This window comes from Crocodylus siamensis, chromosome 13, assembly GCF_052110815.1.
Source record: "Crocodylus siamensis isolate JL-2025a chromosome 13, ASM5211081v1, whole genome shotgun sequence".
Classification (NCBI taxonomy): domain Eukaryota; kingdom Metazoa; phylum Chordata; order Crocodylia; family Crocodylidae; genus Crocodylus; species Crocodylus siamensis.
This window is the reverse complement of record NC_143407.1, coordinates 31,630,991-31,646,671: the sequence shown is the minus strand read 5'-3', so window position 1 is coordinate 31,646,671 and position 15,681 is coordinate 31,630,991. Positions and strand designations below refer to the sequence as shown.

The 15,681-nt window shown below is 44.8% G+C and overlaps 1 protein-coding gene and 1 long non-coding RNA gene across 7 annotated transcripts in view; one reads left to right on the top strand and one right to left on the bottom strand.

Annotated features, from left to right (window-relative positions):
* The window catches only part of LOC149854187 (uncharacterized), a 180,808-nt gene that overhangs the window by 143,834 nt on the left and 21,293 nt on the right, over positions 1 to 15,681 (bottom strand). For all 3 annotated transcript variants that reach the window (XR_016438828.1, XR_016438830.1, XR_016438829.1), the window contains one exon: positions 10,066 to 10,156. This is a non-coding gene — a long non-coding RNA (uncharacterized LOC149854187). The remainder of the gene's footprint in view (positions 1 to 10,065; positions 10,157 to 15,681) is intronic.
* KSR1 (kinase suppressor of ras 1) overlaps positions 1 to 15,681 on the top strand; it is a 93,996-nt gene that overhangs the window by 62,749 nt on the left and 15,566 nt on the right. The window contains exons 3-13 of one of the 4 annotated variants that reach the window (XM_090024884.1): positions 803 to 950; positions 3,315 to 3,789; positions 5,566 to 5,570; positions 7,098 to 7,158; positions 7,755 to 7,838; positions 8,461 to 8,525; positions 8,652 to 8,758; positions 9,120 to 9,288; positions 10,908 to 10,949; positions 13,007 to 13,061; positions 14,816 to 14,864. In XM_090024884.1, coding sequence (XP_089881010.1) covers positions 803 to 950; positions 3,315 to 3,789; positions 5,566 to 5,570; positions 7,098 to 7,158; positions 7,755 to 7,838; positions 8,461 to 8,525; positions 8,652 to 8,758; positions 9,120 to 9,288; positions 10,908 to 10,949; positions 13,007 to 13,061; positions 14,816 to 14,864 — 1,260 coding nt within the window. The other 3 variants (XM_090024885.1, XM_090024881.1, XM_090024882.1) reach the window with 3 other exon arrangements.

Sequence of the window (15,681 nt, the reverse complement as noted above, 5' to 3'; positions counted from 1 at the left end):
GATGCTGCATACCTTCTACCGGCCAGTTTATTTTTTTAATTTGAATTGTTGCAAATCTATGTTGGAAACACTGAACAAGGGCATTAAAACAAAACTTGACCCTGTGCAGGAAACAAGCTCTTTTTTTAAGCTTCCTGGCCTGCTGGGTGTTTTGTATTCATCTTATTTGAGCCTTGTCATGCCAGTCTCCCTTCCCCCAATTAGTGGCTTGCTCTCAGCATAACTTTCTATGCAGATATCTTCCTGGGTTTAATTTTTCCACCATTAAACTTCTGCAAATGACAACCTGGGTTTATACTGAACATAAAAGGTTGGGTTGGGTTTTTTTTCCTCTGTGGGTGGCATCCACCAAACATTTGTAGCTGAAGTTTCCAGGCTTTTGATCAAAAAAGTCCAATATTGCTCCTGAAGATTGTGGTGAAAAAGAATCCCCCTTTTCCTGTGCTGGAGATAAGGGATCATGACTCAACAACTCGAACCGCTCTAATCGGGACCCAACGTCCCTTCAAATACTTTTGGGAGAGCGAGTGTAATATGCTGCTGATTAAAAAAGCACATTTCCACATCTGCCTACTCACAGCTTAGATAGAAAGAGGATTGTGGAGAAGCCCGTGGAGCAGCTGTTAGGCACTGCGCGAGGTATGCTGTGCAGTCCCTACTGACCCAGTGATCTTGAGAGGGAGAATCGCAGCTGAGATGAGTAACGAGTGAGTCAGATCACAGGCAGTGAGGCGGCAGCTTTACAGAAAGTGCTTTGGATCATACAAACCAGTGGCCATTTTTTGTACCTGTTTCTTCACAGAGAATACCAGAGGAGCTGACCCTGGATGCCTTGCTGGAAATGAATGAGTCAAAGGTGAAAGAAACCATGAAGAGATGTGGTGCCAGGGAGGAGGAGTGTTCCCGGCTCAATGGAGCTCTCAGCTGCTTAAGGAAGGTGACCGAATCAGGTAGAAATGTCCTTGTTCTGTGCAGTTAATGTCTAATTGGGCAGCGGCTCTGCTCCCCCTTCTTGTTTCCCGTTCCGTAAGATGGTCTAAAATTTCTGGAGCATCTTCTCCCTGGCCTTGTTCTGTGACCAGCATCAAAAGCACAGTTTTTTGTTTCTGAAAGCACGTCAGGCTTCAGTGATGGACACGGTCTGGATCTGGGCACGCATCTGAGGCCGCGATTGGGAAATGGCTGCATAGAAATGTCCCCCTGTTGATTTTGTAATAAACCTGCTTCTTGTGTCCTGAGGTTTGGGTCTGATGTTCCAGCCTTCAAATAGCTCTGTCCAACGCAGCGTTCGCAGCTGCAGAACTTGCAGATCATTCCTGCTGGGCCCTGCCAGCTCCAGAGGGAGCAGCTGTATCCCTTAACTCAGTATTTCTGGGTTTTCAGCGTTTTTTTTTCTGAATTCAGCCTTGTGGTGGGGCATCTAATAGCTCCAGGAGATTGAAAGTGTTCAAAGTGTGCTTTTAGTCACTGAACTTACTTCAGTTGAAAGCAACAGAGTCCACTGCTTTTCATGGGCAGTTGGGTTCGGTCTCCTTTGCACGTCAGCACTGGCCAAATGCCATTCGCAGAATCCAGGCTGCTGGTGAGGTAAGAGCCAGGGAGAACCCAGCAAAATCTTCAAGCTGCAAGGAGGGAAGTCAGAAATGTGACTGGGTCTGGTCTAGCATCACTGGAAATGGATGCTTGGATCCCCATGATGCTATTTTCTGCTTTCCGGTGCGTACGCCTTTGGATTTGTACGTGTGCTGCTTGCAGCAAACTGTTACTGATCTGCAACAGATCTCCTCTTGGTACCCATTCTGTTGCTGAAAGGTGTCGTTTCCTTTTGGTAACGTGACCATTCATACCCTTGGTGAATGGAGGGACGCGCAAATGGAAAAGTGCGCAAAGAGCTTGATTTCGTGTTTCCTTTTTGGGTTTTTTCCCTTTTCTTCTGATCTTTCCACGATGGATTTTCAAGTACTTTCCATGCACAGTGACAAAAGAGCCATTGCCTATAGATTGGGAAAAGTCTCAGTCTCCTCTCAGACATGACACTGGAGCCAAAGCTAGGGGTATTTACATCTTTGTTCCTCGGAAGAGTATCTTTCCCAGCAGGGAGCTAGGAGCCAGGACTTGTGGGTTTTACTGTCAGCTCTGCCACTGACTCTTATGATCGTAGGTAAGATGTTTAATGCCCTTGACATCAGATTGCTTAAGCACGTGCTTAATTTTGTGAGGGACAACTGCCCATTCCCCCCTACCCCCAAGTGGGGAAAATCATTAACATAAATTAAGTTGAACTGAAGCAGTTATCTTAGCTTGGACTGCAGTGTCTCCCACCCTGCTGTTGTGTGTTTTGAAGCCTGAAAGCTTATATAGTTGAGAGACAAGGGTCAAGTTTGCCCAACAAAAGATGTTACCTCATCTTCGAAAATCTTGCTTCTCTCCTTCCCTGTGCTGTCGCAACTATAACAATAACTGTTAGTATGCGAGTGATCCCCCTTCATGTCCTGGACGTTTGCTGCCTGCAGGCTCCTGTCGCTCAGCATCTCGCTCCCGTAATTACTGCTGGGAGCAAGTAATACTTGCCTGCTTCACAGGAGCCCTCTGAAGTTCAAGGAGGTCCTTGAGCAGAGGCGTTTACAGAAGATGCAATAGTCTCTGGGAAGCTCTGGAAGTTTAATTTATTCCAGGGCCCATCCTCGGTAGCTTTTGTAGGACTGATTAAATTAATTAAATGGGTATAAACATGGGAATTTGGGGAAGGATACTGGCACTCTGGCTCTAATGGCAGCACCTGTACTTTGATATTGAAGATATCTGGCATGTAGTAAGTGATAGGCATTGGTAGGCACCAGTAGTAGGCAGGGGCATGAAAATCTATTTATTGATAAAAGAGATCCCCTCCCCTTCCCTTCCCTTCCCTTTCACTGTCTGCCACATTTATGGAGGCATTATCACTTCTACACATGCTAATAATTATCAAATGGGATTTACAGGCTTCTGTAAGTGTAAGATTTCCACTGGGAGTTAGGCACTTGACCTGTTGAGACACTTTTGTGAATACCATTAGGTGACTGTTCAGCATCTTTAGCTGCCCTGGTACCGCTGTCGGTCTGGCCCCGGGCTGGCAGTGCAGCCATGCAAACTTTTGAAGTGTGTGGCTGCAGTTGAGGAAAGGGGAACTGTTTCCCTTGCAGTCATTTTAAGAGTACTTTTTGCTAGTGGTTAGAAAAGTCTTAGGAGTGAAACAGCTGCTAGGGAAAAACCTGTTCTAGAAAGTCCATGCTGGGTTTTCATCCTTTGCTAATGCTGATCACGTTGGTGAACAGGTGGCGAGTTAAAGGACGATCTACTCTGGAGCCTTTCTGACGCGCGCCGAGAGAACAGCTCCGCACAGCTGCTGGAGCCCTTCTGTGCCCCAGTACCCACGTGGGCTCACGGCATATCACACCTGGCAAAAGGCAACAGCCCACAGCTGCGCTCTGTGTCAGTGTCCACTCTGCCCTCCTCAGAGTCTCTGGCCTTGAGTCAAGGACCTTCTGCCTGTTCAGATAACAACCTCCTGGACCTCTGTAGTTTCCCTGCCCATGGCGGTAGAGTAACCCCTCGGACTCCACATAGCATCACCATCACGCCGCCAACCACCCCTCAGTCAAAGAGGAAACAGAAGTTCAAACCTCCGCGGACTCCCCCTCCTCCTTCCCGGAAGGTTTTTCATCTGTTCCCTAATTTCCCAACCCTCACAAGAAGCAAGTCCCACGAATCGCAGTTGGGCAACAGGATAGATGAACTTCCTCCAATAAAGTAAGTACGGGACATTCCCTCCGTTGCTCGTGGGGCTTGGGCTGTGTTTTATCGGGGAGGCTGACTACACGGAGTATTCCAATGCAAAGGCATGTAACTTGGATGCCAAAGTAACCAGGAAGTGATGGAGAGTGAAACAGACCCTGTGTCCTGAAGTGACCAAAACTGAGAAGTAGATATACATGCCCTACACGTCTTACCCCGGGGGTGCCAGGCCTGCAACATCTTGTGCAGCTCTCCTACCACACTTCCTACACTAAGTTGCCTTGGACCAGTATCAGTATTTTCATGGATCCAGATGTTGAAAGAGGTGGTGTCTAGTGACCTGGTCACAGTGCCACTCTGTTCCTTCACCATCCTCCTTAAGCAGAGGCCACAGCACAGCATTCATGGGAAGGGGGCTTGTGGCTGCAATCTATCTGAGATTTGTATTTTTACCCTTGAGGCTTGGATAACTTTGCATTTGCTGAGGTTCCCATAACATTTTTTTGCAACAATGTCATGCCTAAATGCCACATCCAGCAATTATACCCTGCCTACCTACATTCTCCGCAGTTCACTGGGCTGCTGCTTGCTCAACACTGGGTTTTGCTGTGGGCTTTTAAACAGCTGCCCCATTTTTAGTGTCTTGGTGACAAAAGAAATGATCTTTGTGTACAGATTTGCATGTCAGCTTTGGTTTTGTGACATGCTTGTTTAGAAAACCTGAGATGGGGGAGGTTAAAAAGCACTGTATTAATACATGAAAGTGGCCAAGAAATACCCCAATTTATGGGGAAGCCTAGATAAGACCCAAACACTGCAGCTGGCACCAAGCAGCACCAATGCACAGAACTCTTTGGAGGAGCTCAGAGCAAGGACCTAGCTTTACAGATTGCCTTTACAAGGGAATTGCTTGTGTGCTGTCCCTGAGCTGAGGAGAGAAATTCCCTCTTGCATATGGGGAGGTTGCCAATTTGTGAGTTAAGATGGAGGCGGGGTGTGCTGGATCTCAGTGCCCAGCTCTCTTCAGAGCCATGATTTTGATGGTGCAGCGTTGTCATGCTCACTGATCTGCATAAAAGAGTTTATTGAAAAAAATCACATGGGGCCATGTGATGAACCCTGTGCTTTTCAGTGTGAGGGTGTGTGAAATTTCTCTTGACCCCCTAGCTCTGTTGGGTCTCTGATCGCTGCAAGGATATAACTTCCATGTGAAAATGGGTGAAAGGCATGCCTTTGAACTGAAAAGGTCTATGGCCAGCATATAACTTTTGTTTTAAATCCAATGAGAAAATCCTGGATTCTACTGAAGTCAGACTCCTCCTGACCTCAGTGGGGCCCATGGCTGTGTGGTGACTCGTGCATCATTTAAGTGATGCTGAGACTTCAATGGGGCAAATAGACCTCACACGTCCTCTGAGTTGTGTGTCCTCTGTGGGGTTTTTTCGGGGTTTTGGTTTGGTTGTATTACATGGAACTTGTAACTCAGGTTTTCAGAGGCACTTGGACACCATAATTATTTGGGTGCCCTGCCCTCATGCCCCTTAGAAAAATCCCAACCTTCTTGACCAAACCTACTTGTCGAAGGAAGTTCTGGGGAATTTCGTCACTTTTGCACAGGACTGACTGATGGCAGGTGAAGAGATGCTTCAAAAGCAGAGGTTGAATTTGAAACCTCGACCTGAAAGGTTGCAATCCAGTGTGTGCTCCAGAAGAAGTTTGTATCTCCCTTTACCTGATTTATTCATGTCCAAAAATGTATGTGTGTTTGTTTGTTTTCTTTTCCCCTTCTAGGTTCGGTAAGAGACTTTGGGGCCATCTTCACTTCACTGTCCACGGGGGGGGAATTGTGTGCCTGTACCCTGCAGTATGTTCCTCTTTGCTACCTTTGCAAGTCTTCACTGTGGATGCATTCACCCCGGTATAGTTGCATCAAGCTGCAGGTTCAGTCCTCTTTTTGTCCGCACTAGCTCTTCAGAAGATTAATCCAAAGAAACCTTGAGATTTTACAGATTGGACTGAAGTTGAAGCTGACTTATGGTTTTTTTTCTTAAGTGTTGTGATTCCAGACCCCTTTGTATCAATGTCTGGTAGTTAAATCTTTAACTTCATGTGTGGGCACCATTGCCTCATTCTACATCTAAAGAAATAGAGCCATTACGTAGTCCTAGAAAGCTTTTCTTTGGGGGAAAAAAAATGGTTTCCGATTCAAGCATAATGAATAACACTGAAAAACATTGGGTGCCTTAAATGTTCAGTGATGTTATCAGGAAAAGGGATCTGGTGCCATCTAAGGACAGAATGAGATATTGCAATGATGGATTTTCCAGGGTCCCTGTGGATGCTAATGGAAACTTGATTTTTGCATGACCACATATTGCATTAAGAAAGTAAGGCAGGTTCTTAGGCAGACAAGTTTCTCTGGGTGAATCTGATATCCTTTATTAAACCAACTTAAATAGTTGGAAAAAAACTTTTAGCAAGCTTTTGGGTTTAAAAACCCTTTGTCAGGCTGAGGAAGCATTTCAATTCTCGTGTCAAGCCAAGTGCTTGGAGGCAGTGTGGCTTAAGGACTGGTGGGCCTGGACTGGGATTTAAGCCACCTAGAACCCACGGCTTCCACTAGCCTGCTGGGTGATCATGGTCTAGTTGCTCCTTCATTACCTGCCTCAGTTTCCCCAAATGTAAAACACAGACATTTCCTTCCTTAGCAAAAGCAGTGTAAGACCTCCTGCTGAGAAGCATTACTAAGAAAACAACACTTGTTTCATAGTTGTAAGACAGGATGTGATGCAACAGCTTTCTGACTAAATCTGTCCCCTTATTGGACATTTGGAAAAAAAAAATGAGGATGCTGCAGGTTTTTATCCCCCCCCCGCCCATCCATTAATGACCCCCTCGCTAATGTTACAAGGTATGTATAGTGCTTTCCTCCTGTTAAGTGAATTGCCCTGTGAGAGCAAGTATTTCGGAATAGGAGTACAGTTTGCACAAGTTAATCTCAGTGTTGAAGAGGACCCTGGCCTGTTAGGTGAAGGCTGAGAGGGGTGGGTTCCCATTTCATGTGTCAAATCAGTGGGCACTGGGTCCCTCCCTCCCCCCCCCCCCGAGGTGCTTCTGTATACCCCAGCCTAAACTAGGAACAAAGATAAACTCATGTTAAACTGCACTGATTTTTAGAAGCATATATCCATGTATTCACGCTCCATTTAAAGGCTGTATTGCTTTTTATCTTATAAATATAATTTATAGAGCTGTCTCAAACCATGGGTACTCTTTTTGAGGCAGGTACTCTTTCTGAATTGCATTATGTGCTCCCTCAACAGATATTCCTCATATATCCCCTCAGATGGTACGAAGAGACATTGGCTTATCTGTCACACACAGGTAAATGGCAAAAACCGTTTGAGCCGCAAGGGAAACCAACTGGGTGGTTCAGAATGGGGCAACATCCTATTTTATTGGAGCTTGTAGTGGTGACAAATGAAGCCATTTTAAGGTGGCTTAGGTGCCCCTCTTTGGAAGTTTAGCTTTAACTTGGCGTTTCCTGGATTGCTAATGGTTTGTAACTCCAGTGTTTTGTGCTAGAGAGAGGTCTCTGCCAGCTTAGCTTCCTCTTCGCAAAGCTGTGGGATCCAGCAATGAGGAGAGGAACAAGTGGGTATTCGTGTGTTCAGTGGTTTTCCTGACAGACAAGCTCATCTCCAATTTTTTCCTGGACCACTCATGCAGAATTTGCCCCCGTACAGAAGATTTTTGTTCTACACAAGCTTCCCATGTCAGCTCCATGCTGTTGCTGGCTTTCTTCAGCTCCTTTTCATTGAGGGGGGAAAAAATAGAAAACAATAGTTCCAAGAGAACCCGTTTCCTTTTTCTTAGAGGGCACATTGTCTGACTGCAGCCAGTTTACAGTGCTAGTTTGGCTGACACAGTGGCTTTGTTTCGACTGTCCCAGTGTAATGCTTCCCTTCCCTTCTGCTTAGATTCTCTACAAAATCTTGGTTATCTCAGATGTGCCACGTGTGTCAGAAAAGCATGATGTTCGGAGTGAAGTGCAAGCACTGCAGGTGAGCTCCATGGTGGACCCGTGACTGAAGGGTCTTCCAGCATTATTCAGGATTATTTATATGTGTGATGAATGCGTATTTGATTACTATTCCTGGCTGCGAGGCATGATGTACATGTGACTTTGTATCTTTAAGCTGTGGTTTTATTTCTTTAAGCAGTGATGCTGCTTTTGGGATCAACAGTCCTACCCAGACTGTAGAGATCAAGTACGAGAAAACATGATCCAGCAGCTTGGGCATGCGGGACTGAGGTTTCAGTCCCTGCTTTGCCACACGTGTGCTGTATGGTCCTGGGCACATCGCTTAGGCCCAGATTTCTTATGGGAACAAGGTGTCTTACCTTTGAGGATCTTGCCTTTGTTCCCTGCCTGTAAAATGGGGATAACAGCACTTCATGGGGCTTGTGTGGACCCCCTCACTGAAAAAGGAGGGTGCTTGGATGCTGTGATTTACTAGGGACCATAGAAGTACTTCAGATAGCAGGACTCCATCAAACTGCAGGCACTCTTCCCAGCTTCCCTTTGCACTTGGCATGAGGCCTACAAGGGAGGACTTGATTCTGTGTTGCCTGACATAACTTGTCATTTTAATCTCTCTCTCTCTCTCTCTCTGTTGTTCACAGGTTAAAATGCCATAACAAATGTACTAAAGAGGCCCCAGCTTGTAGAATAATATCCTTCTTTCCCTGTAAGTTTTTTCTGTGGGTTCTAGCATTTTATATACAATTGTTTGTGATAATTGCAATGAGAATAAGTCTGAATAAAACCTTTCCCCCACCATGTCTTTTTCCTCCCTTGTTTTCCTGACTCTTAGTAACAAAAATAAGGAGGACAGAGTCTGTCCCTTCGGACATCAATAACCCGGTGGATAGACCTACAGAGCCGCAGTTTGGAACTCTCCCCAAAGCACTAACTAAGAAGGTATGTGGGGAATGACACTTGGGTGGTCAGTGTCTGTGAGCAACTGAATTGTGAAATAGCGAGGGGCATTATTCCTTATGTGTTGTGGCTTTGGCATCTCTGTTCAGAGTCCTGGTTTTGACATGTGGCATGTTCCACTTGTAAAATGCACATTTTGCATGGCTGTAGGCTCCTCTGCTTGCCAAGGAAGACCAAATTGTAGATTTGGAGATGGAAAAAATAGTGTTGGCAGGCACGTTCCATCAACTATTTGTTGAACAGAAGGCCAGGTTGCCAGCTATGTTTTTCACTGACGCTTTTTGCTGGGGAAATGAGGGTGACCCATCACCCAGCTCATTCAGTGGCTTCTGTTCCTTTGCAGGATCATCCCTCAGTAATAAACCACCTAGACTCCAGCAGCAACCCATCATCTACAACCTCCTCCACACCATCGTCTCCAGCACCTTTCCAGACTTCCAACCCTCCCAGCGCGACGCCTCCACCGAATCCCTCGCCTATGGGCCAGAGAGACAGCCGGTTTAACTTCCCAGGTAACTGCTGTTACAGCAGAACAGTGTGAAATCCCAGGCTGCTGCTCAGGCCCTTCCTCACCAGGATTTCCTGGGGACTGTCTGAATATGGTTTTTTGTCCTTGGTTAAATATTATGAAGCTAAGAAGTGGGAACTTATATCAGCCAAGAGGATCCAGGCTCATACCCTTCAGATGCGTCTGGTTTTGAAACGTCTTTGGGCTGTACCTAGTATTCTCCAACCAGACATACTGAGAAACGTTTACAAGTCTCTTGTGATCTGATCTTTCCATTTCCTCCTCTTTTTTTTAAGGGTGTACTAAAAATCATTGATAACTTCCTCTGGTTTCTCCTTCGTATTATAAAATGCATGCTGCTTGCTGTGTTTATCATTGGCCTTATATCATGATCAAGTTGATTTTACCAGAGCCAGAATGTGGAAAGGAAACCAAGATAAAATCTGTTCCATATGCATTGCCTCTTTTAATGAGCATTTTTGTAATGCATTGCGTAGGTCAATCTCTGCCTCTTTTAGTGAGCATTTTTGTAATAATACTTCAGTCACAGGCGAGATGGGGAAATGTCTGCCCCGATGGTCTTGCCAAATAAAGATGCAGTCCTGCAATTTTTATTTTTGCGAGTTATGTGAAGCCAGTGGGACTTCTTGTGTGAGCAAAGACTGCTGATAAGTGCTGAAGTTGAGCAGAGGGGGACAGTGTTTCTTTTAGCTGTCACATGTCACACTTTTTTTCTACCAAGTCTTAACATCATGTACTGTCAAAAGTCATCGGGCCTTACCTTTAAGGTGAGGACTTCTGTGTCATGTTTGGGATTCTTCAGACTTGAGCAACGAGGTTCTCTCTGTATTGCAGGAGACTGTACCTCCAGTCTGGGGAGAGAGCAGTAGAAAGGTGCCTATGACTTTTATGTGTATAGTCCATGATAGTAGCCAAAATAAGGGGATAACTGAAAAGGAGCAGGATTTGAGCTCAGAATGGATCTACAGAAACCCATCTGGCAGTTTCTTGGAGTAAACTTAGCAAAGAAATTGAGATGGCCAGATCCGCGCCGGTGTAACCTAGCATTTGAAGACAAGGAGAGACAGTTTGCCATGTTAGTCTGAAGTCAGTCAGAAAGCAGGGTAGATATGAATACCCTGCACAATGTGTCCTTGTGGATATGTCCATGGCTGGGGTCCCAGGGAGGCTTGGGGAAGAAGCTTCAGTTCCCCACTCCTCAGCCTCCCATCCCCATCCCCCCATATGGGGAGAACGAGACTGACATCCTATGAAAAGAGCAGTGTTTTGAGTTCATGCTAGCAATATTATGTATGCCGTTTTGCACCACCTGCGGTCCTAGCCACTGCGTGCCCATCTAGCCACTTTCCCTATAGTAACTCTGGCTTTGTCCTAATGATTGTATTTCACCTGTCATATGCAGGCTCCCCAAAATGCATGTGCTGATATCCACCCGCAGTGCAGGCTGGTAATCTACTAACCTGCTGCTCAAACAATGAGTTGGGACTAATACATTGAATGTGTGGGGCGTTTGCTCATGCAGTCTTTTGACACTCTAACTTGTTTGTTTTTTTTTCTGGTGATCTCTCTCTTTTTTTTTTTGCTGTCCTTTTTTGTTTAAAGCTGCCTACTACATTCACCACAGACAACAATTTATCTTCCCAGGTGAGTTCACTGCTTTAATTCTGCTAACCAGCTGGTGCCACTTCTACATGAACTTTAACTGTCTTAAGCCTTCTGCATGCCGTCTGTCCCACCATGGTGCTGCTGCATTTCCAAAGCCTAAACACAAACTATCAAAGCTTTTTCTCATCTGAACTGAAACGGTAACAATCCAAACCATTCTCGCCTGGTGCGAGAGATCCTGGTTCACACTTTAAAGTGAAATTGCCATGTTCAGCTGTGGAAACTTGAAGGGTTCTGCGTGCAGTGGTGGTGTCCCCTCGCAGTATGTTACTTCTGGTTTTTTGGATCTGCAAATGAGACTCTTAGTGGGACAAGTGAAAACCACTCCTTTTAAATGGATCTGGTTTCCCAGGGTTTAAAGAAAAGTTTAGCTCTTTCTGCTGCATTTTGCCTTTCATGTCGAAGTTGCCATGTTGATTGTTAGGTTTGTTCATCCAGGTGATGCAACAGTTGTGACTACTACCAACAGATTCCCTCTAATGCATCATTCAGTCCTTTTCATTTTTTTAAAAGGACTTCACTGGAAAATGTGCACAAGGAAGGGAGAAAGAAGAGTAACAGTGGTGGAGTGCTAGTATCTAATATCTAAGTACTAGTACTTAGCGGAGTACAGGCATACCTCGGAGATATTGCGGGTTTGGTTCCAGAGCACCGCAATAAAGCGAATATCGCAATAAAGCAAGTCACACAAATTTTTTGGTTTCCCAGTGCGTATAAAAGTTATGTTTACGCTATACTGTAGTCCTATTAAGTGTGCAATAGCATTATGTCTAAAAAAAGTGTACATATCTTAATTAAAAAATACTTTATTGCTAAAAAATGCTAACCATCATCTGAGCCAAATGGCGCCGATGGAAAAATGGCACCGATAGACTTGCTCAACGCAGGGTTGCCACAAACCTTCAATTTGTAAAAGCGCAGTATCTGCAAAGCGCAATAAAGCGAAGCGCAATAGAACGAGGTATGCCTGTACTAGTACTCTATTTAATATCTAAGCACCAGAGACCCCCTAACCCTGAAATGGAAATCTGTTGATTTTTAAATGAGTTTTCCCTGCCCTCAATCTAATATTATACTTGATCAGATAGTCTCCCTCTTTCTTCTCGCATCCATGGTACTTGGAGATCCTTGAACAAAAGACAACAGTGATTTTTGACTGAAGAGTAATAAACTGATCTAAATGGGTAGTTACAGAATCTTGTGTCTTCAACTGATCCCCGTGGCAGGCTTTTGAAACACAGCTCAGGCATGGATTATCTAGGAAAGTTAGGCTTGAGTGGTGCCTTGAAGAAAAAACTATTGAGCATCCGTGACCAGTGCTGGGTGGTGCTGCTGATCCACATGATTCAAGTGGTCAGTCAGCCGGTCAGTCATTTGTTCACTATGAAAGTGCTGGTGCGATTTAGAAGCCATATAAAAATGTGTGCTTACGTGTATGTCTGTGCCCAAATTGCAGGGACTGTAAAGCTAGCCAGGAGTGTAGCTGTAGCTGTTAGGCACGGGCTAATTCCCTTTAGCATTTACTAACTTCTTGGGCAGGCTTTAGCTTTATGCTGCCACAGTTACGCTCCTAGCAGTATCCAGGCTGACACAGACAGACCTCAGTGCGCTGCAGTCAGTGCACGTAGGCCGACCTAAAGGATCCCAACTGTAAATGCTTGTGTATATCCCTAATACGAAGTAACTGAAATGTCCAATTGTGACTCAGTTGAAATGGTGACTTCTTAAATCTAGCATGTACGTAAGCATTTGCATTACTAGAGTGTAAATTAATGGATGATGAGATGATTGACTAGCCAAATACTATAGATAATTGAATAGGAAAATAATCTGACTTGATCCACGCAAACACCCGTTAGTTAGCGCTGCATTTTCTCCTCATGGTTTAAGGATTATGTTAAAATACCAGCATCAGTAGTGTAATGCATTTACTGGAAAAGAAATAAATCTTCAGTAGTGTTGCAACTGCAGAGTTTTCAGCTCTGGGCATCTGTACAACGGATATTTTACATTTGCAAATTTGTTTGATTTCTTAGAAATTCCCACCCCAGCACAAGCAGTTCAGCCCCCAGAAACAGCTGAAAACACTAAGTAAGTATTGTCTTCTGTCCTTGTGTCCTTCTGAGTTGCAATCTATTTTTTCTAGAGTGCTTTGAGTTCTGCTACTAACTTTGTGCTCTGACAGTACAACTCTGGGGGAAGCACATGACATCTACTGACCACTTTAGGAGGTATATATTGCAGCATGTCTGGGAAAGAAATTGATTAATATCTCTCCCATTAAGAGTTAAAGTTTCCATTAATGTGCAATATACCATTATTATTGCTGGTTAAAAATGGGTTCAGTTCCCTTTGAAAACATTAACCCAGAAAATCATTTTATCTACCCTTTCCTCAGAAAGGCATTGGATTTTCTTGGAGAAATCCAAAAGCTGGGAAAAAAATTAGTGTTTGAACATATACTTCAGTTTCCTGGAAGAGGTTTTCGATACACTGGCAGTTTGTACAGAAAGCTTTACTTCCCATGAAAAATTGTTTTGGCACAGAAACTCAGTTTTCCATCAGAACTGTTTTGATGGAGATTTCACTATTACATGCCCTGTCTGTTATGCCCAATTGTCTGAGAATAATCTAACTGGAGTTATAGGCCTCTGGGCTTCAGAAGACAACATCTGCCAAGATTAACTGGCACTTAATTTGCTATATTGTTCCCCCTCGTTTTTCTGTATATTGGCTCATGCAGGCCCTGACAGTACCAGAGCACTGAAGGTCTCTGGCAGCCTCGAGTAATGCATATCAAGAGTAGAGCCATGGGAGGCTGTTTGAAGCTGCATTTGCTGCACGTATATGGCTTCATAGGAGAAGACGAGATGAGGTTTCCTGCTCTGCTGGAATTTTGATCGCTCTATGCGGTCTTTGAAATATGACCGGCACAGGCTGATCTTACTTTTTTTACTGGAAGGACCTAACGTTTTTATCTTGGCAACTAGAAGAGGCTTCTAGTCTGTAAAGCAGGGTTGCAGGATTGTTGCAGATTCAGCCCAGCACTTGTACCAGTGAAACAAGACTACTTGTGCACTGGTACAACTGCACCAGCTGAATATCTTGTCTTGCCCTTTTTGTAACTTAGGCGCCTGGATAACCTTGCCAGCAATTTATACACATGATTCTCAGTAAGTCCTGTGGGTTGTGGGGTTGTTGTTTTTTTTTTTTTTTTTAGAGCCTTCTATGCCTCTAACATCTAGTTGTGCTAATGCTGCTGGTCTCTCATTACTTTCTTGCTACCCGGGGACGGTGGGGTGGGATTGGGAAAGTCCAATGAAATGGAAGTGGTAGGATCTTCCAGTTGACAGACTGTGATCTCTCTAGCTCTGAGCAGCCATTCTTTGCAATCTACATAGTATAGACCACAGCTGTAGTGGGGCAGACTGGTGTTGGGAAGTCAGTAGCATCCTTGTCATTGTAGGTGCATCTACACTAAAAAGATTAGTGCTCTTATTTCAGCAGCAGCCAGCCATAGCATATCTTGCTGCTAAACCATAAGCTTTCATCATGTCATGAAAAACCATTCAGAGCCTTACTGTTGCTGGTTATGGCTGCAATATCAAGCACTCCACTTTCTAGTGCAGGCAAGGCCTTAGTAATGTTTCATTTGCAAATCTGAAATAGTCTTAAAAAGCTCCTTTGGCTAACTGGGGAAAAAGTCTGCCTCTGGGGTGGGTTGCTACTGGAGATATGTTGTCTAGTTATTCTCTACTCCATATGTGGTTCGAAATGCATGCAGCTTTCTAGCTTGAGTCAATGCAGTGTCCTGGTTTTAGTGTACACCTGTCTTTTCTTGATAGTGCTGATGAGCAGCCGGACCCAGATGGAGTTGAAGACCATGATGCAGAGGTAGGTTTACAAAGGCAGAAATGTCTCTATTTTCCTATCTCCTCTCATAGTCACAAATGCCCTGTGGAGGGTTAAATAGCAGTGATCTTGCCTAGAAGATATGGCCATTGGAGAGCAGTGCAGTCTGATAAAATTGAGGTCTGTACTAGGAACGACCTCTAGTAACTCGCTGCTTGTGCTGGAACTGTGCAGCTACTCGAGTAGTTTTACTTGGCAGCACGAAATTTCCCTGTCTTCTAACTATGCTCTTTCTGACTGGGCGAAAGAGCTCATTTCTAAATGTACAGGCAGGACAATTGTTAGCAGTTCCACAGCTGGAGGTTTCAGGTAAAGATCTCAAGGTGCAGTGATGGAGCTAGTTAAGCATGTGCCTCTACCGCATACGTAGGTTTAAGATCCTGGACTTGCCATAAACCATCAGATCAGCTCATTGAGATTCCCACACAGCAGCACCCTCAAGCACATGCTTAACCCGAAGTGCATGAGCAGTGCCGTGGCATTCGCCAGTACAGTTTGAGTGCTTCAAGTCAGACTTCCTAAGGGAGGTCTCTGCTGTTTGAAAACCCAAGCAGGCTGCTGTATGGGTAGGTGAATACAGGTTTTAATTCAAAGACTGCTGCTTCATGGGGGGCTCTTCAACTGCTTTCCCTGTGGGCTTGGGGTCTGGCCCAACACTAGAACCTCATTCCAGGCTCCAGTAGGATGTTGTCATGAACTATATGAAGATTTGGGCTGCCCCCTTTTAAGAACATTACTTTTTTTCCCTGCAGCTTAGGACCAGATCTGGAGATGTGCTGAGCCATGTGTATGTATGTGG